The 24,102-nt window shown below is 42.6% G+C and overlaps 1 protein-coding gene across 6 annotated transcripts; it reads right to left on the bottom strand.

Annotated features, from left to right (window-relative positions):
- Nucleotides 1-1,650: 1,650 nt before the first annotated feature.
- LOC147635385 (putative protein phosphatase 2C 59) lies at nucleotides 1,651-23,007 on the bottom strand. Of its 6 annotated transcripts, none has more exons than XM_086802657.1 (10): nucleotides 22,782-22,999; nucleotides 22,001-22,238; nucleotides 16,840-16,958; nucleotides 16,573-16,700; nucleotides 15,446-15,544; nucleotides 15,187-15,345; nucleotides 2,725-2,811; nucleotides 2,537-2,628; nucleotides 2,351-2,425; nucleotides 1,651-2,275 (listed from the first exon to the last, which is right to left on the bottom strand). In XM_086802657.1, exons 4-10 carry the CDS (start codon nucleotides 16,643-16,645, stop codon nucleotides 2,123-2,125), a joined length of 738 nt encoding a protein of 245 aa, XP_086658783.1. In that variant the 5' UTR covers nucleotides 16,646-16,700; nucleotides 16,840-16,958; nucleotides 22,001-22,238; nucleotides 22,782-22,999; the 3' UTR covers nucleotides 1,651-2,122. The 6 variants fall into 6 exon arrangements, with proteins under 6 accessions (XP_086658783.1, XP_086658784.1, XP_086658781.1 ...); XM_086802658.1 differs by having other exon boundaries at nucleotides 16,834-16,958; nucleotides 22,782-22,997; XM_086802655.1 differs by lacking the exon at nucleotides 16,840-16,958 and adding an exon at nucleotides 22,372-22,493 and having other exon boundaries at nucleotides 22,782-22,984.
- Between the last annotated feature and the right edge of the window lie 1,095 nt (nucleotides 23,008-24,102).

The raw sequence follows: 24,102 nt of genomic DNA on the forward strand, positions 1-24,102 counted from the left end.
AATGTGAATTTGTAAAATTTCTAGACTAATATCGTTTCTATCCCAAGTATTTCAATTGTACAAAAACTTTTCTACTCCAATTGTATCCACAAGATAAATAGCATTATCTCTTCTTGTGTAGCACCATAAGTTCCATATTAGACCTTCAAGGACATGATCTTTTCGCATGATTGGTAGCGAAGCCACAGGTCGACAAAGCTAAGCACCTTTAATGTGTGCACAAATCCAAGACAATAGGTCAAACCCCTTGGCCATCCTATGCCTCCACAAGGCACGGCCTACCCCTAGATCTACTATGGTAGAGCTTAAAATTTGAGAGTTAATAGAACACTATGTGCCCTACAACTTTGCAAGAGTGTTTCGACAAATTTTTTCATTGTTGGAGCAAGCTCTTGTTTGGACGGTAAGTTTCTATAGCCCAAAAATCATACCTACTATTGAGTCTTATTCTCACTAATCACAAAAATTCTTGAGCAAAAAAAAACTGTAAGTAGCTTAGTAATAGCATGATATATCTATTGTTCTCAAATTGAAAAGAAAGGTGTTTTCCTACAAGCTATTTGGAAGCCAAAATAGATTATTGAGGGAAACTAAACACACAAACCTAGAGAAGGGGTCACTTTGATACAATTTAAAATTTCATGGTGGAAAAATATATTATTTCACTAAGATATACATAAAAGATTGATTACATATTTCATTGCATAGTGAAGCTTTATATAGCTTTTACAAAACCCATTGACTTCTAGTTAGCCCAACATTTTTTCCTATATTCTCTTGCTACTGATCTCTTATAGTTTTTCTCCTTTACAATCACATACTTATAACACAACTCTAGATTCACCTAGCAAGATAACTTTTTCAAGGTAGTGCACTTAAGAACATTCAACTCTTAAGATTATTCAACAGTTACAATTGCAAAAATAGACTAAATTTTAACACCACCTCTACAAGGGTTAGCAAGAAATATAGTAGTTAAAGCAAATGCTGCTACTACTGCAATGCTTGAAAAAATAAAAGAAAAAAAATGACCAAATCTTCTTCCAAGGCGTCAGACATGGGAGAGAAACAGTAGCAACACTTATCGTATTGGGTGCTAGTTTCAACTCAGTAGTTGAAGCTAAAGATGGGAACGAGTTTAAGCTTTGAAGCTCACATGGAGTGTAGTAGAATCCATAAACAGTAGCTGAACGAGGTTGAAGCTAAAGATGGGAACGAGTTTAAGCTTTGAAGCTCACATGGAATGTAGTAGAATCCATAAACAGTAGCTGATCGAGTTTGATGCTGGGAATCCACAACATGAGGAAGAGTGAGTAAAAAAGAAAGAATTGAGGGTCTCGCCGGGCACGCCGGTGGCAGCAAGTGTAAGAGAGAGATAAGTGAAGCAGAGTGATACAGCTTAGTGGAGCAGTGAAAAGCAATCCAAACGCTGACTAAACCATGCACAGTTGCAACCATCAATACGAGTGGACTGTGGGAATTAGCACTAAACGGCCCAATAATTGTGGCCACAATTTCCATACAGACAAGAGACAAAACATGCATTGGTGGTGGAGAGAGAGAGGGGGGGGAGAGAATTATATTATGTTAGAAAAACAACCTGCTATAAAGTAAAACCCATCCCTCAAAGAACTGGCAATTTTCAACTTCTTAACATCAAAACACGTCAAAGTAAATTTTCATTCAAAGCTGCTACAATCTCATCCAGAAGGAGATGTGCTTTACATTTTCAATGCCACCTGAGGAAGATGGCCTCTGCGACATGGACACTCCAATTTTCATCTTCACATTTCAAAGGCGATCACTTCAACCACAAATATGAACTGTACACACATGATATTAGGGCACTTTGACCACTAGAGGGCAGTCATATAATGCTGCTGACTCCAGCACCTCATCGGGAGAAGAGAGAAAGAAAGACAAACAAAAACTGACTGACAACGACTTGAGCAATGTCAACCTGCAAACCTCAATAGAGTTTCTGATAGAACGCAGCAACTGCAGAACTCTGGGAAAGAAGGCAGGTCTAAACATACCATTGAAGATAAGAACATAGCCAATTCCTGATGCAGCAACGCAACCCTTAAAAATGTCTAGGAGGAGCCTTATATGCATTGAGTCGTTATGTCTCACTATGCTCCACCATCACCCCATTGTGGAAACGAACGACGATACACGTGATGTTATCTGCACTTCCCCTGCACAAGGCCTCCTCTGCAAGTCTTTTAGCTGCTTCTTCTGCATCCGGGATAGATTGGACTATAGAGATGGCATCCTGGATAAACACAGAGCATAAGGGGACGTGAAAAGACGGGGCCCTCAATCAAATGACTACTTAAATGGCTCATACCTGATTTGATACAACATCCCACAAACCATCACTAGCAAGAACTAAAAATTCTACCTCATCGTTGATCGTCTCTTCCTGGAATACAACAAAATCAAGTCACAAAAAGCAGAAGAACATGCCTCTGTTGAGGCCAAGACTTCTGATCAAGATCAAAGGAGCAACCTTGACTTCAAGCCAAGACCTTACCTGAAGCTCAGGCTCTGCTACCACATATTGTTTCAACAACCTGTCTCCAAAAGCTCGAGAAACAGCTAGAATTCCTCCCACTCTCCAAGTTCCTGCATTTCACACACTTTCATGAACAAGTTAATAAATCACAAGAAAAAACATCTAGGATGATGACAATTCTTGTATACACCGAGAAAAATGCATACCTGCCCACATAACAACTCCTCCAGCTTTTTCAATGCGCTGCCGTTCATCCTTCCGATTAGGCTTATGGTCACTGGACAGGGCCACAGCTGTAACCACAACAAATAATTTGCCATGTCAAAATCTTTACATCATTGAAAGAGATAGCACAGGCGGAAGCATAAACAGTAAACATATGAGAGAGTGCAAAGGAGATAAAGAGAGTTGGACAAGATCACCTTTTATAACAGCAGTAAAGCTTTATCTTGTCCAACTCTCTTTATCTCCTTTGCAATCGCAATGGCCAGCAACTGGATGTTGAACTATGTGCAAGCGGATTGGATGAAGGAGTGAATAATGGGGAACTCCTTATATAGTGCATCAGTGATGCTGGCCGACTGCCTCTAGGGCTGGCCGACTGCTCACATGACAAATAAATAGGAGAAATATAATAAAATGCCCAGATAAATGGTAAAGCCCCAAAACACTGAGATGCACAATTCTTAACACCCCCTCTGCAGCTCATAGTGTGCAAGAGTCGGAAGAAGATAAGTCGATGAAGATGCAACCATGGACCCTCTAGCACCGCGAATACTGGAATCACCTCGGAGAGAGCACCCACCAACCTATTTCCTCGAAACAAGACGCCACCACGAACAACAAGGAACTTTGCTTGGCCACGAATTCCTACACAAGTGTGCAATGAACTCCAAAAAATAGATGATGAGCTGCTCGACACACCGCGCTCATAATCCCCAACAGTAGACGGAACACATCACGTCCCAAAAGCCTCGAACAATGAACTTGGAACAAATCCAGTCCATAATCTCTGTTGTACCAAAGATAACCATGTCCTGCCAGATGTCTAATGCTTGGAACTCCGAATCACGGTCCCCTGGCACCAGTAGGTGGAGCTGTAATCAACCCCCTCTCCCGCCCACAAGCCTCTTCTGGGTGGAAGCACATGGGGGGAAATTGCATGTGTACTAGAGAAGCACACCATCTGGGGTCTCCTGAGCCGGAAGCGCCCTGGGAGCCCTAGAAGTGGTACTAGAATCTGTATCACTATCCTGTGTCGTGTCTTTGCCTTTTCTCTAAGATGAAGCCTTGCCCTTGGTCTTGTCCTTCTTCTTGGATAAACAATCCTTGGACAGATGTCCTCTTTTCCCGCAAGAGAAGCAGCGACTCCGACCTTTCTTTTGAACCGAGGAAAGTGCCTGGTCAGACTATTGACTAACACCTTCAACTTACCTTGTGAGATGAGAACGGACTCCTCCTCCAAAAGTAGGAAGCTAAGATCATCAAAATCCAACTGAGTGGATGTGACCTGGCACCGCAAAGATCGAGAAATAACATCATAGTCCGGAGGAAGCTTGGTGAGAATAAGAGCAGCAAGCTGAGAAGAGGATAAAGCAACACCCATAGCCAGTAACTGGTCATGGATAGCCTTGGCCTTCATGAGAAAAGACTGCATGGAATTGTCTTCAAGAAATAACAAGCCGTAGAGCTGCCCCTGCAAGGTAACTGCCCTCATCAATGAATCTCGTGCAAAGAGAGCCTCCAATTTAGACCATACCTAATGAGCACTGGTGAGAGTTTGCACTACCGGTGAGACCTCCTCGGTGATGGTCCGCACAAGCACATAATGCGCCTTTGAGTCCCGATTCTCCCAGTCTTATCATTCCACAGCAAATTCATCCTCTTGATCCTGAGTCCACCTCCTAGAGTTTTAAGGACGCTCGGGCTTCCTTTCAGAGCCCTAAACAATGTCCCACAAACCCTTGTGGATGAACCAGACCCGCATCTGAAACTTCCAGTGAGCGTAGTTGGGTCCTTTCAACTTGTCATCTTTATTCGTACAGGGGAGAGCCATATCCACAGCAACAAAGAACAAACAGCTCTCAAACACTTCTCTCAAGTGCTTTCCAACAAAGTAAGGCAACGGGAACAATCAACCCCCTCTCAAACCGTAGAGAGGAGGAGACGAGACATGTCACCATTTGGCCACCCGAATGGTTCACTCTTGCTTTCACACTATGTACATATTGGATTGGTGTCCATGGCTTATGGAATGTGCCTATGCATGTGATTGACACGTGTCATGCTGCATAGTTGGATATGATATTCCGCTGGGACTTGACGTTATCATGCCCGGAATATCTGGAGGACTTGGCTTTCCGCTGGGACTTGTGCCTTTGTGTACATGCCCGAAAACGCCTGGAGGATTGGCTTTCCACTGGGTCTAGTATCGCATATACTTGCCTGGAAACGCCTGGTCTTATATGGTTTCATGAAGGAAATTGCTCATGCCAATGCTGCATTGCATAGCATCTTTATGTGCTTGCCTGCAAATGAAATTGCATGCTGTTTTCATGCTTGCATGACCTATGTGTAGTTCCGGGCTAGGGGACGCCCGCCCGTGAACCGTGCGTGTGAAACTGTCTGCTGACATGGTTGTGTGGCATGTGAACAGGTGGTAAGTATTACCCAATCTAGGCTCAAATAGCCCTTAGGACTTGCCAATATTTATAAGTGAATGTGTTCCCACTTCATTAAAGTTTGGGCGCCCAAAAGTCACTTATAAATTATGACCACTTCCAAGTTCACACTCACTGAAGTCCCGAGGCGGACAAGACTCCATGTCCATGACCTGATCCTCCCTTTTTACTCATAAATGGGCATCTCCCCATGTCCCTTCACCTGATTGGACCCCAATTCACTTACTTATTAAGAGAAAATTCGTGTTTTCTCTTCATGAGGCTTTTTGGAGGCTGAAACTCTGTTTTTCCACCATTTTTCTCCATTTCCAAGCCTCTCCATAGCCATACCCAACTTACTAGGGTGTTTTCCAAGCTTCTAAGAGTGTTTCCAAGTGCTAATCACTCTCCTACTCACTCCCAATGCTGAAATTCAGCAAAACAACTCTCATTTTTGCTATAATTTCTGGTCTTTTTGTTGAAAACCCTAATTTCAGCCTTCCTTTCTCAAGTTGAACCATAGGGGAAGCTTTCCCAAGGTTCCCTTCAGCCTCTTGAAGACTTTTGTCGCGAAGGATTGCGGCAAATCGAAGATATCAACACTTCTAAAGCTTCCAACACGAAGGCTTCCGCTTGCAACAACTTCTATGAAGACTGGTAAGCTAATTGGACAATGTGTTGTCATTACTTATTCAGTAGAAGGGCAGAACTCCTTGTTTAGCCGCCCTGTGTAGTATTTCTCTTGTCCTATGTGCTCTTGAAGATGTTGCTACCTTGCTTGGTAGAACATAGAGCCAATGGTAGAGAATATGGGTACTGAAGTCGGGCCGGGCATCAAGGCAGCTCCTTGGTGATCTACATCGACATACCATTGTTTTCTAAATGCTGAATTTCATATGCATTGGCATGGAGGATTTGGCAATGGATGCCCGTGAAGCTATGTATTGAATTTCTCCAATAGTAATACAATTTACTCAAGGGAGGGGTCGGCCGTTCCGGCTCGTTGTGTATCTCTTGTTAATTCAACAATTTACTTCTTGTATATGAGCAAGTGTCCTTCAAATCTTAGTGTGTTTAAGTGTAATGATTAGCATTGTGTTCAACCAAGTTACATTGGTATCAGAGCATACGGTTCTCTTTCACTTCTATCGCGAGAGACAATCACCATGAACACTAGCTATCTCTACACTTAGAACATTATGGACAACCATACAATGAATGTTGGAGATGCTAATACAAGAGGCAAGGACAATGAAATACATGCCTCCAATGCTTTACAGGATGAGCAAACTCATGTGGTGCACAATAGGGAACATGAATATGTGGGACAGCTGTCCCATGGCAAAGAGAAGATGCAAGAAGAAGAGTCCATAGTCTTGAGGGCTGAACTTACTCGTATGCAGGCTCTTCTCCATGCACAACAAGAAGAATTGAATCTCTATCGCCGCGAGGATCCATTGGTACATGATCGTTTGAAGGCCAAGAAAGCTGAATCTTATATGGATCATGCAATGGCAATGATTGCTCAAGAGTTGCACATGCAACCGAGGGATGCAGCACGTGCATACTTGGCTCGTACCGAGGATGCCTATGCAGAAAAGACAACCATCCCACATGTCTTGGAATCCCCACAAGTGCCCGAACAAGAACTTATATCTTAAGAGGATAAATCTCCATGCGATAGGAGAGGAACAATCAGTGACTTCACACCATGCACGAATACCTCATGTAGCCCGTGAAGGATACAATGTTTATGGCAGTGGTCAAAATGTATGTCAAATACCATTGCCGGCTGAAAATGTACATGCACAACACATGCAACATGGGCTGCAATTTTCTGTTGGTGCAGGTATGATTTCTGTAGTAGGAAGAAATTGTGAGAAATTGGTTGTGATGCTGTGTATGTTTGTGGTGGAGTGGTCTTAGGACAGAGCTTCATTGTTTTTTCCTGTTAATTTTGATATTTGCATCATTGGAAGCACCAATGTGAACGAACAAGTTGGTGTTTTGTTTTTCTTCCTTTTCAAAAAATTCACAAAAATAAAAAACATTAGGAGCCATTGACTTTGCCAAAAACTTGCATTCCAATCCTTAGGCGTGGCCCACAATCAATTTGGGATCAATTGGATAAGTATTTCGCACCCAAAATCACAACTTTCGACGCGAGAAGTTCCACGTGAAATTGTAAAAAAACGTTCATGCCGTGAACCTTTTTTGCAACTTCACGTCGCGAATCGCTCCTGAAATCAGCGCCGTAATTAACGTTGCAAATCACAAGATTGCCTTGCCAAAAATAGGCAACCTTATCTTGACACCTTTGACGCCACGAAGTCTGCCAAAATTTTGATCACGTGAAAGTTCAGCAAAACGTTCACCACATGAAAGTTTCCAGAATCTCTTCACGGCGTGAAACCCTTTTGAAAATCTTCACGGCATGAATCCTTGTGTTTTCACGACGTGAACTTTTTCTGCAAACTCACGGTTTGGTCCAATCCACGAATAGTCAGGCCAAGGTGACAAAGGTCGGTGTACGGAAGGGCAGCCTATAGCAAAGAGAGGGGGTTTGACCCGAAAGGCAAAAATCTTTGAGCACATGAAAGTGCAGAATAACGTTCACGCCATGAACCTTTTTCTGACTTTTCACACCGTGAACCATTCTATCTCTCGTGACTTCAAAGCCAAAGACAAATCTATGAAGTTTGATACATATCATGGAGAATATGATGCATCAAAGGCACTTGCTTTTATTGCCCAGTTTGATATTGCTTTCAGTGATGAGGATTTCACTCAGAAATCCATGATCCGGCATGTAAGCATGTTCATGAAAGGCACTGCTGCCCATAAGCTGAAAATAAGTTTGCTAAAAAGCGCCCTTATAAGCCGGCAAAATTTGGTCTTAGTGCTGAGAAGAAGGAGCAATATATGCGTGAAGGCAAATGCTTTACTTGTGGCAGCACTGAGCACATGGTAAGAGCATGCCCAAATAAGAAGAACAAAGCTGAAAATGCTAATGTACCGAAGCCTAATGTGCAGATGATTCTGGATGTGCAGGGCAACACTTCACATGATAGCAAAGATAGGGTTGTATGTAAAGCTTGGGGACAACTCAAAGATCAGCCCGCTTTGTTCATGTTTGATGATTGTGCATCTGAAAATTTCATATCCACTCAGATGGCAGCTACTTTGGGTATTGAAGTGGAGGACATGGATCCTCAAATTAAAGCAGGGGCTACCTTTGTTGGTAGAGAAGTGCAGGTCATGCCTATTTTTGGCAAGTTACGCATACACATTCAAGGCTATGTGGATCATGAGGATTTTCTTGTGGCGCCTTTGAATGGCTGTGATGTAATGCTTGGAAAGCCTTGGCATACACGTATTGATCCGTGCAAGGCTTACAAGACTAACAAGATCACCTTCATGCATAAAGGCCGAGAACATGTAATTGATGCTGGTGAAGACCATTCCCCTTGTATCTCATGTACAAATTAAGAAAGTAATGAAAAAGAGTATTTTTGCATACTTGATTTTTGTACGAGATCATGTTGAGAAAAATAATGTATATGTAAACACTCTTTGTAATGATAGGCTGAAATTTTTGCAAGAGCACAATGATTGTTTTGCTGATGAGTTACCAAATGAGTTACCACCTGTACGAACGGAAGATCATTGCATTGATCTTGTGCCGGGTAGCTCACCACCTAATAGGCCAGCCTATCGTGTAAGTGCATCCCCAAAAGAGGAGATCATGAAGCAAGTGAATGAGCTTCTTGAGAAGGATTTGGTTCATCCAAGCTCTTCTCCATATTGTTCACCGGTCCTCTTGGTTCAAAAGAAGGATGGATCCTTTCGTATGTGTGTGGATTATAGAGCTTTGAATAAGCTTACCATCAAGAATCGGTTTCCGATTTCACGCATAGACGACATCCTTGATAAGTTGGATGGATCGGCATGCTTTAGCCGAATTGATCTCAAGAGTGGATATCATTAAGTGCGTGTAGTGCCTGAGGATGTACACAAAACTGCTTTCAGGACAACATTTGGGCTTTATGAGTATCTTGTTATGCCTTTTGGTCTTACAAATGTCTCGGCTACATTCAATAGAATGATGGATCGCATATTCCGTGGGTACAGGAAATTTACAAGTGTCTTCTTTGATGACATTCTAGTCTTCTCGAAGACCGAAGAAGAGCATAAAGCTCATTTGGCTATTGTTTTTGAAGAGCTCCTTAAGCATAAACTCTTCATAAATGCAAAGAAGAGTGAGTTCTTCTTGTCAGAGATACATTATCTTGGGCATATTGTGTCCAAAGATGGAGTGCGGATGGATCTTGCAAAGATTGATGCAATTCGGAATTGGCCCGAATTGAGTTCGGTGCATGAGATCCGTAGTTTCTTGGATTATGCTCTTACTACCGCAGGTTCATTCGGCACTTTGCATGGATTGCTTCTCCTTTACATGATTTGACAAAGAAGAAGGCCGTGTTCAAATGGACTAATGTAGAGAGAGATGCATTCCTCAAATTAAAAGATGCAACTACTCATGGTCTAGTGTTGATTATTTCGAATTTGCAAAAGCCTTTTTGTATGGAATGTGATGCATCTGGAAATTGCATAGAAGCTGTCCTTAATCAAGAGGGACATGCCGTGGCTTATGAGAGTCGTAGATAGCATGATGCAGGGCTATCTCTTGGCATTTATGAGAAAGAGCTCTTGGCTGTAATTCATGCACTTACTATATGGAAACATTACCTTCTTGGGACTGATTTCACTGTGAAGACAAATCACCAGAGTTTGAGGTATTTTCTTACTCAAACTAAGTTATCAGAGAAGCATATGAGGATGGCTAATTTCCTCTCTATGTTTCATTTTCAGATCTTGCACACCCCGGTAAAGAAGAATGTAGTGGCCGATGCATTGTCACGAAAGCCGTATGTAGCAGCTATCTCAGTTGCCTCTCATGGGGACTTGTCTACCATGCGTGATTTGTATCATATAGATGCTGATTTTGTCACTACTTGGGCTGATTTGATGGCTGGTCATGCACATGCCTCATATGTGATCAAAGAGGGTTATCTCATGAAAGATAATTGCCTATGTGTGGTGTCTGACATGAGGCAAAAGGTTTTGGATGAGTGCCATGCTCCTCCATATGCTGGTCATAGAGGCATAATGCCTACTACGCACATGATTGAGCGGTATTTCTTTTGGCCAGGTATGCGGAAGGACATAGAGGCACATGTACGTGCATGCATCACCTGTCAAAAGGTCAAATTTGATAGGCAAAAGGCACCAGGTTTGCTTCAGCCATTGCCTATTCCCACGCAGCCATGGGAAAGTATTACAATGGATTTCATTATGGACTTGCCATGTACCCAACAGGGTAATGATGCAATTTGGACAATTGTGGACATGTTTAGCAAGCAAGCTCATTTCTTGCCGGTCAAAAAGACCATCAAAGCTGAGCATATGGTTAAAATATATCTTGCACAAGTGTTCAAACATCATGGAATGCCGAAGTCCATTCTGGGGGATAGAGATCCCAAGACTACAAGTCTCTTTTGGCGGCTTATTTGATAATATGGGCACCAAATTGGACCTCTCATCAGCTTATCACCCTCAAACGGATGGGCAAAGTGAGGCAGCAAATTCAGCCATGTTGGATCTCTTGAAATGTTATGTGGCGGATCATAAGTCTTCTTGGGAGAAGTACTTACCGCTTGTGGAATTTGCATACAACACAGTGCATGCATCTACGGGAAAGGCCCCATTTGAGATTGTTTATGGTAAGGTGGTTTTGCCACCCATCCTTCGCACAAAGGATGAGATATTTGCAGCTGATGAGTATGTAAGAGACTTGGATATTGCTTTTGCTCAAGTGCGGACAGCCATTGCGAGGTCACAAGACAAGCATAAAAAGGCTGCCGACAAGCATAGAAGGCAATTAGATGTTAAAGAGAATGATTGGGTATTGCTAAAATTTGAGAAAGCAAGACTTGCAAAGAGGCCTGGCAAAGAGGGTGCATATCCTAAGCTTGCAACTAGGTACTATGGGTCTTTTCGAGTGATCGAGAAGATGGCTTTCAGATTAGCATTACCTAGTCATTGGCACATACACAATGCTTTTCATGTGAGTCTCCTTCGCAAGTATGTGGGGCCAGAGCCCAATGAAATGGTCATTGAGGATCCATCAAAAGTGGATGAGCTTGAGGAGATCTTGCAGCCAGAGCAGATTGTCTATCACAAGAAACGCAAGCTTGCTGCAGGCAAAGTTGTGAGGCGTTACCTTGTGAAGTTTAAGAACTATCTTCCCATTGATGCTAAATGGATAGATGAAGAGTTCTTTGGAGATTGCCCGTAGTTACTACAGGCATATTTGGATGCATTTCAATTGCGGACAACTGATTAGAAGCGGGGGAGGAATGTCACCATTTGGCCACCCGAATGGTTCACTCTTGCTTTCACACTATGTACATATTGGATTGGTGTCCATGGCTTATGGAATGTGCCTATGCATGTGATTGACACGTGTCATGCTGCATAGTTGGATATGATATTCCGCTGGGGACTTGACGTTATCATGCCCGGAATATCTGGAGGACTTGGCTTTCCGCTGGGACTTGTGCCTTTGTGTACATGCCCGGAAACGCCTGGAGGATTGGCTTTCCACTCGGTCTGGTATCGCATATACTTGCCTGAAAACGCCTGGTCTTATATGGTTTCATGAACGGAAATTGCTCATGCCAATGCTGCATTGCATAGCATCTTTATGTGCTTGCCTGCAAATGAAATTGCATGCTGTTTTCATGCTTGCATGACCTATGTGTAGTTCCGGGCTAGGGGACGCCCGCCCGTGAACCGTGCGTGTGAAACTATCTGCTGACATGGTTGTGTGGCATGTGAACAGGTGGTAAGTATTACCCAATCTAGGCTTAAATAGCCCTTAGGACTTAGCCAATATTTATAAGTGAGTGCGTTCCCACTTCATTTAAGTTTGGGCGCCCAAAAGTCACTTATAAATTATGACCACTTCCAAGTTCACACTCACTGAAGTCCCGAGACGGACAAGACTCAATGTCCAAGACCTAATCCTCCCTTTTTACTCATAAATGGGCATCTCCCCATGTCCCTTCACCTGATTGGACCCCAATTCACTTATTAAGAGAAAATTCGTGTTTTCTCTTCACGAGGATTTTTAGAGGCTGAAAACTCTGTTTTTCCACCATTTTTCTCCATTTCCAAGCTCTCCATAGCCATGCTAGGGTGTTTTCCAAGCTTCTAAGAGTGTTTCCAAGTGCTAATCACTCTCCTACTCACTCCCAATGACTGAAAATTCAACAAAACAGCTCTCATTTTTGCTATAATTTCTGGTCTTTTTGCTGAAAACCCTAATTTCAGCCTTCCTTTCTCAAGTTGAACCATAGGGGAAGCTTTTCCAAGGTTCCCTTCAGCCTCTTGAAGACTTTTGTCGTGAAGGATTGCGGCAAATCGAAGATATCAACACTTCTAAAGCTTCCAACGTGAAGGCTTCCGCTTGCAACAGCTTCTATGAAGACTGGTAAGCTAATTGGACAATGTGTTGTCATTACTTATTCAGTAGAAGGGCAGGACTCCTTGTTTAGCCGCCCTGTGTTGTATTTCTCTTGTCCTATGTGCTCTTGAAGATGTTGCTACCTTGCTTGGTAGAACATAGAACCAATGGTAGAGAATATGGGTACTGAAGTCGGGCCGGGCATCAAGGCAACTCCTTGGTGATCTACATTGACGTACCATTGTTTTCTAAATGCTGAATTTCATATGCATTGGCATGGAGGATTTGGCAATGGATGCCCGTGAAGCTATGTATTGAATTTCTCCAATAGTATGCAATTTACTCAAGGGAGGGGTCGGCCGTTCTGGCTCATTGTGTGTCTCTTGTCAATTCAGCAATTTACTTCTTGTATATGAGCAAGTGTCCTTCAAATCTTAGTGTATTTAAGTGTATTGATTAGCATTGTGTTCAACCAAGTTACAGGACAGCAGCAAAACAGTCCAAGATCCACGGTGAACCTCCTACCGGAAGGGAAGGGACTCGTGGAGGAAGATCAAAATGTACAGCCACTTGTCTGGCAACTCCACATGCAAGAGAACTCACCAAATCTGATGCCAGTGCAGAAAACACAGCCACAACTCCACCGTTTGCCTCTGTAGAAGAAAAAGCAACCAAAAACACTTGAAGATCTGCCTCTGAAGAGCAAAACACAGCCTGTAGGGCTGGCCGACAGCAACCAAAAGAGGGCTGGACCAGAAACACAGCAAGGTACTGAAAACGCAGCAACTGTACGGACTGATCTGCAGCCGGAGAAGTGATGGAGGCAAAACGCACAGCAAAAGTGCAAGGTTTGGAGCAGCCTGGACCTAATCGTATGATACCATGAAGGAGATAGCACAAGCAGAAGCATAAACAGTAAACATATGAGAGAGTGCAAAGGAGATAAAGAGAGTTGGACAAGATAACCGTTTATAACAGCAGTAAAGCTTTACAATGGCAATGGCCAGCAACTCGATGTTGAACTATGTGCAAGTGGATTGGATGAAGGAGTGAATAATGGGGAACTCCTTATAAAGTGCATCAATGAGCTGGCTGACTGCCTCTAGGGCTGGCCGACTGCTCACAAGACAACTAAATAGGAAAAATATAATAAATTGCCCAGATAAATGGTAAAGCCCCAGAACACTAAGATGCACAATTCTAACAATCATATGACCTCCTCTATATGCCTCTCATAAAAGTAATGGAAGGCCAAAACCCTTAGATTTAGTCACACTATTGTAGGTGGGAACTCGTAAAGCAAATCTGTGCAGGACAAATCAACAAAAACAGCCTCAAAAAAACTCGAACAAAGGAAACCTTGACAATTTGAAGAGCACCACCCACTTAGAACTCAACAAAATGAAGCTAAGGACTATTACATCATGATGTGCGAGAGGCACCTTAGTTCCGCCAATAAATGTAAGGTGTTTCTGTCTCAAATGCAAGTGTTTAACAGAGACTAAAGAACAGCAGAAGACTCAAGCAAGATGGATACCTAAACAACTGTACCCTAGTATATTGCTGAGCAGAAGCTCTATTTACAATAGCCTGGCAAATCAGCCCAGGCTGAAACTGAGAGAAGACCCTAATCTTTACTAAACAATGTCTTCCCAGTCAACCCAAGAAGTTGTGGTGAGTAAAGAGAAAAACTCGATGCTGCATTCACCCCCACACCTGTCCGGCCGCTTCCCAGTGCTGTCCTCCTTTGCCATGTCCCTTTTGTCATCCTGGGCCACCCGCCTTTGCAGGAGGTTGCCCGTCAGGAGTGAGTTACGTCACATAAAAAGTGACAAACATCGATGTGTGACCATTTGGTGTGTGCATACGTGCATGTATGTGTGTATGGAGGCGGAGGGGCACACATGGCATGTGGGCATGTGCATGGGCTCAGGCCAATGCCTGAGCAAGTGTGGGCCCATCCACCGACAAGGATGCATGCAGGCATCTCCCACATGTGCATGGGCTCAGGCCAATGCCTGAGCAAGTGTGGGCCCATCCACCGACAAGGATGCATGCAGGCATCTGCGTGAAACACCAGATTCATATATAAAAAAAGAACAATCAATCAAACCTTTAAAAGATGGTCTAATACATTATGTGATATGCCAACTTTAAGGTCAAAGGTCTTCAATAAGGACCAATATTAAAAACTCACTGTATTGATCGCTACCCTTTGCCAACAATTATAGGACACGCACACGAAAAGAACATCTCCAATCATTGGGACCAGACCTAATGTCATTCTTAGGGATCAATTTAGCCATTTTGAGACCAGACTTTCATAAAAGCAAAGAATGGAATCACGCGTGATACTTTCCAACTGATTGCCATAGGTTTCAAGCTGGACTAGTGTTAACAACATGGTCCAACATATATAACAAAAGGACTTGCATAGACAATGAGCACATAGGAGCTGAAAAAGACATGTTTGTTATTACCTTTGCCAGCCCTGCAAACGACTGCTCTAGAATCCCCTACATTGGCAACAAGCAAGCGGTCCCCCACTAGCACAGCAGTTGAGGCAGTTGATCCAGCATCTTTATGTTTGCTGTTCTCAGCTTGCAAAAATTCTGAATCTGTTTGCTGGTACGTTTCAACTAACGTAGAAGCATTGTCAACACCACTTCAAGAATCCAAATTGTTCATGATGAGCTAGAGTGATTAATATTTCTAGCAACAAAAATCAACATGACCTACCAATGGCACTTTTTGTGTCGGTAATGAACTGAGGATGCTTTATCAAATTTGCAAAAAGGTTCTTACACACATACTCTGCAGCTTGAGACCCCCCATGACCTGCAAGCGGCATAAAGATCAGACATGACACGACAAAAGAAAGGGTAAATAGGACATGGGGAGGAGGCAGGGGGTTCGGAGGGAGGGAGTATGTGGGGAAGAAGAGCATGTGTGTTTGTGTTTGTGCACGTTGTCCTCTCTCTCTCTCTCTCTCTCTCTCTCTCTCTCTCTCTCTCTCTCTCTCTCTCTCTCTCCGGCTCTCCGGATTGAGACATGGAGAGCAGAGGGCATCCCACAAGACAAATGTATGCACACTATGTAATACTGGGTAGATAAGTCTGACAAGCATTACATACTTAGATTCCCAATTTACTACGAGATACATGCATGCTGTCACTGTCTCTTCAAGGAGGGGTTCAGGCCCTTGTAACGGGTGATCCATTACAGAGATCAAACAAGCCTAGGACTACACCTCTTAGAGCTGAGGCACCACAGAGACAGACTATTTAAGGCAGCAGCCTGAGATGCGGGATACTACCCAAACATCTATCATTGACTTCTTTGGCCCCTACCAGAGAGCCCTGGCCGACACAGCTTATGACAACCAGGACAGAGCTAGACACCCCATGGAGTGAGCATCCCTAGACCTGTCATGCTAGCACCGAGGAGCCCTCCAAGGAGCCATATAGCCCCGACCTTGGCAACCCAGCCCCTCCATTCGCCAGCTGCATATCCAGGACTTGCTTCAACGACATAGAGAGGTAACCCCTAAGGAGGACGTCACATTATGAGTCCGGACATTTCTTCTGCTGCCCACTTTATTGTACACAGAGTCTACATAGTACGTTGGCCCTATCTATCCTTTCGGTAACTAGTCTTTTACTTTTATCATGTTGTCTTGACATCCAATTTACTCATGGATCACATGTGACACTTTTTTGGCCTCATAGACCCTTTTGAGTCTCTCTCTCTCTCTCTCTCTCTCTCTCTCTCTCTCTCTCTCTCTCGTGTGTGTGGGAGGTGGGAGAGGGGGGAGGGGGGAGGGGGGGGGTGTACTCTCTTTGTTTCTTTGTTACAAAATTACATACCATCAAAAACACCAAATAAACCGACATTGAATTCATCGACTTGAGCAAATCGGGCCTCATAGAAATCTTCCATAGAAGACCTCTTTCCACGCAGGCTTGAATATCCATAACTACACTTCACATCATCACTAGCAAACAAACAGGAAAGTCCAGATTTAGATAGGCCATGAAGCCACAAAATTCAAAATAGACAATGAGACAATTCAAAAGTGACAGATGTATATCAAGCTTAAGGTCAGCATCATGTTTCTAACATCATACATGCACCTAAGTCACCAGTGTTAATGGTGCTGAAGAAGTAAGGAGTATGCAGGATGGAGCCTAGGCTGCAAAATCTAGGGGTCCCAGATCTGCTCAACCAAGCGTTGCTGGAGCCTGGAACCTGTCTACAAATGAAGCAGTGATTTCTGACAATCAGCCATATTAAACTGTGAGCAAATATCACACAACAAACTGAAGCTTCTACTAAATCTTTGCTGCAGACGTGCCTGTATCAAATACTCCAGCGGCAACATTTACAAACAAATCCAGAGATTATAATAGACTTGTTAAATGAGCTGAAAGACTACCCAGAGAAAACCTGGGCACCAAGTCCCCTTATCAATAGGGATCAAAGGGATCAACAATGGCCCATAATCTCTAGTAAACCCTAACCCCTAGAGACCCTAGTAGCATCAGGTGTCTAGGGATGATGCATGAGTCATCCCCTCCTGCTTATCTGGGAGTAATGTGACTTATCTGGGAGTAATGTGAAGGAGAGCCCACCTAGATCAGAAACATTTAAATCTTCCATTTGGATATGGACCGTATCTGAGACAGGTTGGTAAAACAACTGCTCCTTTTCTTTCCATATTTAGCCTCCTGGAGAGTCATCAAAATTTGCTTCTTTTCTTGCTAAAACCTATCTGTTCTTGCTCACAAAGCAGACTATTGGTAGAACCTTGCCGAGGAATATCTATTATCTATACTGAACTGACCTGAGATGAACTTGTGGGAATGGTTGGAGAAAGATTTGGAAACTGGGTCCTCTACTACACGACATATCATCTTAGATATTGCGTAAAGCTTTGCTCCAGTGGAAACATTTACAAACAAATCCAGACATTACAATAGACATGTTAAATGAGCTGAATGATCACCCAGTGAAAACCTAGGCACCAGGTCCCTTATCAATAGGGATCAACAATGGCCCATAATATCTACTAAACCCTAACCCTAGAGATCCCTAGTAGCATCAGGTGTCTAGGGATGATGCATGAATGATCCCCTCTTGCTTATCCTAAAGGAGAGCCCACCTAGATCAGAACATTTAAATCTTCTATTTGGATATGGAACCGTAACTGAGACAGGTTTGCAAAACAATTGCTCCTTTTCTTTCCATATTTAGCCTCCTTGGCAAGTCATCAAAATTTTCTGCTTTTCTTGCTAAAACCTATCTGTTCTTGCTAACAAAGCAGACTATAGGTAGAACCTTGCAATATTTTACTGAACTGACCTGAGATGAACTTGTAGGAATGGTTGGAGAAAGATTTGGAAACTGAGTCCTCTACTACACGACATTTCATCTTAGGTATTGCATAAAGCTTTGGGTGAGGTGCTTGTGTGACGATTGCTCCAGAATGTGCTCGCAAGAACTGGCTGTCCAGATTTGGCAGCTTGGAGAGGTGAGTGAAGGAGCAAAAAAGGCCCTTTTTCAGTTCATTTAACTTGCTGTATAAGCAATTCAGTACCATAACCTTCCAGCTACTCAAAAATGCATTTGCCAATGTATCTCACAATCTGCATCCATGCCTCAATGTACAAACAAAAGAACGGTTCACTCTCCACTCCAGGTGTGTAAGGGTGGTGGTCCGGTCACTTTGCCTCTTTCAACAAGTCTTGTATCAACATTCTACTCCGACACTCTTGTTTGGGTAACATGTATTCATTAATTGCATCGGATGGAATATCTGGCTGGAAAGCCCTTGGAACTTTGTACACAAATCAAATACTCTAATAATATACAACAGTATTTGCAGAGGGGGGGGGGGTGTTCGGCCCATTCACATCCCAATGGTGGTGTCCTATGCAGTCTCTATCTTAGCAATATTATCTCAATGCAATGTTGTGTACTTTCAATTATTTTGTTGAATTGTTGCTAATTCATTTTTAAGTGTTGACGAGCTTGTTGTTCACGAGACGGTGCCCAAGAACATTCACACCTAACTGGTGTTATTACTGTACCACCCCCAAATTGTTAGTTTGTTTAAATTTCCCTTCAACTTTGTTAGAGGTTTTTTTCCTAATTTATGGTTCCCTCCTAAAATTTACCTCGAATTTTCCCCTTAACATAGAGTTTTTTTCCAAATTTACAATTTCCCGAAATTGACATTGTTAACTTCCCAAAGTTCCCTTTCATTTTTGACCCGAATTTATGACTTCGTCCAAATTTATGGCTTTCTCGTAAGTTTTGTCCCGAATTCATGGCTACTCCCTCGATTTTTCCCCTATTTCAAATATTTCTCAAATTTTCCCTGTGACTTGCCCTAAATTTATGTTTTGTTTCCAAATTAATAAGCTCCATCAAATTTCCAATCCCAAAAATGTCAATTTTTCCAAATCTCCCCTCTGCTTTTCTCTAAATTTAATTTTTCCCCCGAAATGTTCGGTTTCCATCATGAATTTGCCTTAGATCCCCCTAGTTTCTCCAAATTTTCCGATAATGTGTGCTTTCCCCCAAATCTAATCCAAATTTATGAATTGCTGTAAATATCCACCCCAAAATGTTATTTTTTCAAAATCCTCCCTCTTTTTTGCCCAAATTTAGGATTTATCCACCCCCGCCAAAAAAAAAACCCAAAAAAAAACAAGGTTTTGGTTGAAACATTCTAAGCCCAAAACAAGTTTCAATTGAAGCATTTCTAAACCTCTTGAAACACGTTTCAGTGCCACTATGTTGGGAACAAAAGAACAAAAGATCAAAATATGAACAACGGATTTGGAGCAAGAGAAGTTTGCAACAAAGGTAGTGCAAATGAGCCAGAAATGTGCTACAAAAGTGCTTTCACCCTAGCATATGGTTGGGCCAATAGAGAGAGCCCTAATAACGAGTCTAAGCGCGGGTTTTTTAGGTGAAAATGAAGGGAAAAGGGGATTGGTGTAGTAGGTATGCTTCCCACGGTCCACCTCCTGGTGGCCCTACCAAGGTCATTGCGAAACGTTTCGCTATCAAAACGAAACGATGCTAAAACGATTTCTTTTGGAACAAAACGTTTCAACACCAGGTAGGTGGACAATGAAACGTTGGACCGAAACAATCATATACATAAAATGTGAAGGTCCTGGCCAATAGTTATAAGATGATATCAGCATATTTATCATCGGTAAACAATGAAGCCATACAAAAGAGAAGAGAAAAGAACAAATAGGATGAAAGAAAGAGAAACAATTATAAAAGCTAAAAAGCACACAAAATCACAACCTTTTTCCCACATGAAACAATATGGTTTCAATGTGCACATGAAACGTTTCAACACTGAAACGTGAAACGAGTTTCAAAGCCACCGAAACGAGTTTCATGGTGACCATGGGCCCTACCCAACTGGTCTGACCTGCCCGACCAATGCATTCACACCTGAATGGCTTGGGCACTGCTTCCTCGCTGTCCAACCCGTTGTTCCTGTGTAGGTGGCTCACAGTAGTAGGATACAACATGCACAACATTGCCAAACACACCACAAGTAAAAATGTTGCAACCAAAAATTCACCACAGCTCCTCTACTTCCTTTCATAGCCCAACTTGTGCTCATAGTAGTACACCTTCACAAATGACTTGGTTTGGGAGCTAAAAATGCAGTTCCCTTATGACATTCTCTTCCAGCACCCCACACTAGCCCTTTCTTTGTTTGTTTATCTCGTGAGACAATATGAACTAGAAAAAAATGTGAAAAAAGGAAGCTAGTCTCCTTCACATAATACATCATGGGCTAAGTGCTCCATAAATACAATTCTTCAGGTCCAACAACCAAGTTGGTGGTGGTGGTTTTTACACCACAAAGATTAGCCCAGTTTGGGATCACTATGTTACTGTGTGAAACCCTTGCTGGTTCACTTGCTTGTTCACAAGCAAGCTCCCAATGCACAACCACCACCACTTTCTCTTATCTAACACCACTTGACTTGTAGCAACCCAACTGGGAAGAGGGTAGCCTCACAAGGCTGCCCGATTGACCTGCCCCAGATGGGGTTGCCCTTTGTACATTCTCACAGCACGTATATCCTTCCTTGTCATTGAAATTTAGTTTATGACACATTGCTGGCCTTATCTCTAATGTTGCTTTAAATCTTACCTTGTCACCAAAAAGAGGACATCTGACATGGTCCTAAGCCTCTCCTACCTCTACAAACTTTCTAAACCAAGGCTTAGGGTTAAGGCAAAACCACCTCACATATCCCCTCCCCTGGAAGTACTACATCTTTGCAAAAAAAAACCAAAAACAAAAAAAAACAATAATCAATTCAATAATATAATGTAGCTCTTTTATATGTACCTAGATAACATACTCTAGCTCTTAATCATCCACAAGACAATAAACCATCAACTCCATCATGCGTAGTATGGACTAGATACTAGTAGTAACTACAACATTCCCACTAACGTCATCAATGCCCAATAGTGGGTGTAGAACTTGGTATCAATATATGCTCCCACACCCCCCCCCCACGCACACATAAGAGCAATGCATTCATACAAAGGCCTATGTACTGAGTTTCTATTAGAGCTCCAGAGATGCACGGCAAACTCAACCATAATGAAGCCTAGCACTAAGGGATCATAACAAATAGAAAGAATTATTACAACAAAAAGGTAGTTGATAGGGCATATGCACCAATAAAGATACAAAGAATTAAAAAAATATCAACTTGCAGCAACTTGGACAAAAACTTCACAATGTGAAATTTGCATGTCCGCTAATACAGCATAAAGATATACCTAGATGAATCCATGAACATGCCCAAATTCACCTTATAAGAAAATGCAATTTATAACCTCATGGTAGTCATCCACAAGACAATAAACCATCAACTGCATCATGCATAGCATGGACTAGATATTACGACATCCCCGCTAACGTCATCAGTGCCCAATAGTGGGTGTAGAACTTGGTATCAATATATGCTCCCACACACACACCCCCACACACACACACACTGAAGTAGCTTAATATGCTTAGAAACCATTTGGTTCTCTTGACAACGTTGAGGTGTCAAGAGAAGTACAACTCTCGTTTTTGATATTGAATAAGACATGCAAAAACATACCAATATCTCATAAGAAAAAAGATCTAGCTGGAAGCAATCAACATGAATCTGGGTCTCAATCTTGTGTGTAAATTGCAAACATGACAAGATTCCATTAACTGTCTGCCATATCATTGAAAATGATTACCTTTGACCCCCACCACTCGAACCATCGGTTGGTCGGTCACTTCCTGAGAGGGCACTACTCAGACAACTCATTTGTACAGTGCAAAATGGTCCTTAGCCTAAACAGGAGAGCAACATTTCACTGCTAAACATGGAAAAATCCCTTGCTTTCAAGACTGCAAGAATTGTGCAGATCCAGAATGTATTGCACCTCCTACCCATAAACAAAGTATCCCTTGTGTGTTCTTTGATGCACTGAGCTGCAAAAACCAATCAACAATGCTTTCAGTTACGCGGACCCCTTCAAGGACACACACACACATGGAGAGAGAAATAAGTGTTTCAAGAGCTGCATTCATCAAGCCTTTTGATCTCCACCATACTCAAACACACCTTGAATCCACCTTCTCTTTTCCTTTACCTAATATCTACACCTCTACCTGCACACCTAAAACCCCATACTTAATCAACCGTTGGGAATCCAACTGGTGACAGCAGAGATGGCAGCGATCAACCTTCACCGCCACCAAAGTTAAACCCCGTTAATATCATCAAAAGCGTGATCATTTCTTGACATAACAAAATAGCATTCCTTTAACGTCTTATCGCTACTTTCTTCAAAGAATTAATATGCTATTTGCACAGGCAAACAAAATATTCTGAAATGCTAACGAAATGCACTGGAGAACACAAAAGGGCGAATCCTGCAGAGAGCTCTCTGCAAAAAGCTGTTCAAGAATCATGCAAAACAAGCTCGTCCTTAACAGCCAGATATGACAAAGAAAGGAAAGTGGTAAACCGACCTGCAAGCCACCAAATCTTGTTCGAGAAACAATAAACCATAGCCTGATCACGAAACCCTAACTCCACAGCCTGCCGCAGGTTAATGACCTGATGCAGGAAAGCCTAAATGGCGGAAACCCTACTCCGAATCTGAACCTGCAAACGATGGCGGAAAAGAAGAAGGGACGGGCTTTTAACGTGACGACAGGACAAGTGCGGCAGAGAGAGACGAGGGGGGAAATATACAGACGTTGTATGACTTTAGCCATAATCTAATGGAAAATGGGGCCTGCCATTGCCCCCATCCAACGGCCCAAAGTGATTTGGCGCTCATCTAACGTGCCCAGCTGGCAAACGGTCCACGGTCAACATCTAGGAAGGGGTCACTGCTAAGACACGGGATGAGTGGAAAAAACCTACATTCAACATTTTATTTAAGATTTGAGCCAATGCCCTCCCACAGAGAAGGCCAAAGAGTGCCACGTGTGACCAGGAGATGGTGAAACAAGAAGATGTTGGGAAGTTTGATAGCTAGTGAGATAAGTGCATATAAATTAGCCAGTAGAAATAACTATGGTCAAACAATTGAAGGTCAAGATAGCAGTCACATGACGGCAAGAAAAAAAAGGATGAACAAATGATCTGTGGGAAGATCTAAAGCAGATGAAGCTGAACATTACACTAGATAATCTTGCAGCCTTGTGCCTAACTACAGGGTGCACCTCATGCAACAATCTGTACTTCCAAGGCCAGCCAGAACAAGAGTTGAAAATGACCCAAAAATGAAGCGGGATCAGCCAAGGAGCAAAGGCTGCTGATTGTGGCAATGTGGAGCCAGAACCAAACTATGATGTGGTGGTTTTTAAAGTGACAGTGAAGATCCACGCATAGAGTCCTATTGGATGGTGGATACAAAGTGAACATCCTCCCAAAAGCAATGGCAAAATCACTAGGTTGGTGGATCTAGAGTGAACATCCTCCCAGAAGCAATGGCAAAATCACTAGGAATCAAAGACATCTCCAACCAACACATGGAAGGCACAACATATTACTTTGAGGTTGTTATTGTGACTAGTGAGGGTGCCAATCAACGAACTAACAGACTTGCAAAATCACTAGGAATCAAAGACATCTCCAACCGACACCCTTCGAATTACTCCCATGGAAGGCACAACATATTACTTTGATGTTGTTGTTGATTGATGAGGGTGCCAATCAATGAACTAACATACTTGCAAATTGTTTTCATGGTATAAAGACAGTGTGTAGGATTTCCATGAATCTCCTTTTAAAATAGTTTGTTGATATAGTCTCTAACAAGATAGAGCATATCACGTGTTC

The sequence above is a fragment of the Cibotium barometz genome, chromosome 9, assembly GCF_041138505.1.
Source record: "Cibotium barometz isolate CiBa-2024 chromosome 9, ASM4113850v1, whole genome shotgun sequence".
Lineage (NCBI taxonomy): Eukaryota > Viridiplantae > Streptophyta > Polypodiopsida > Cyatheales > Cibotiaceae > Cibotium > Cibotium barometz.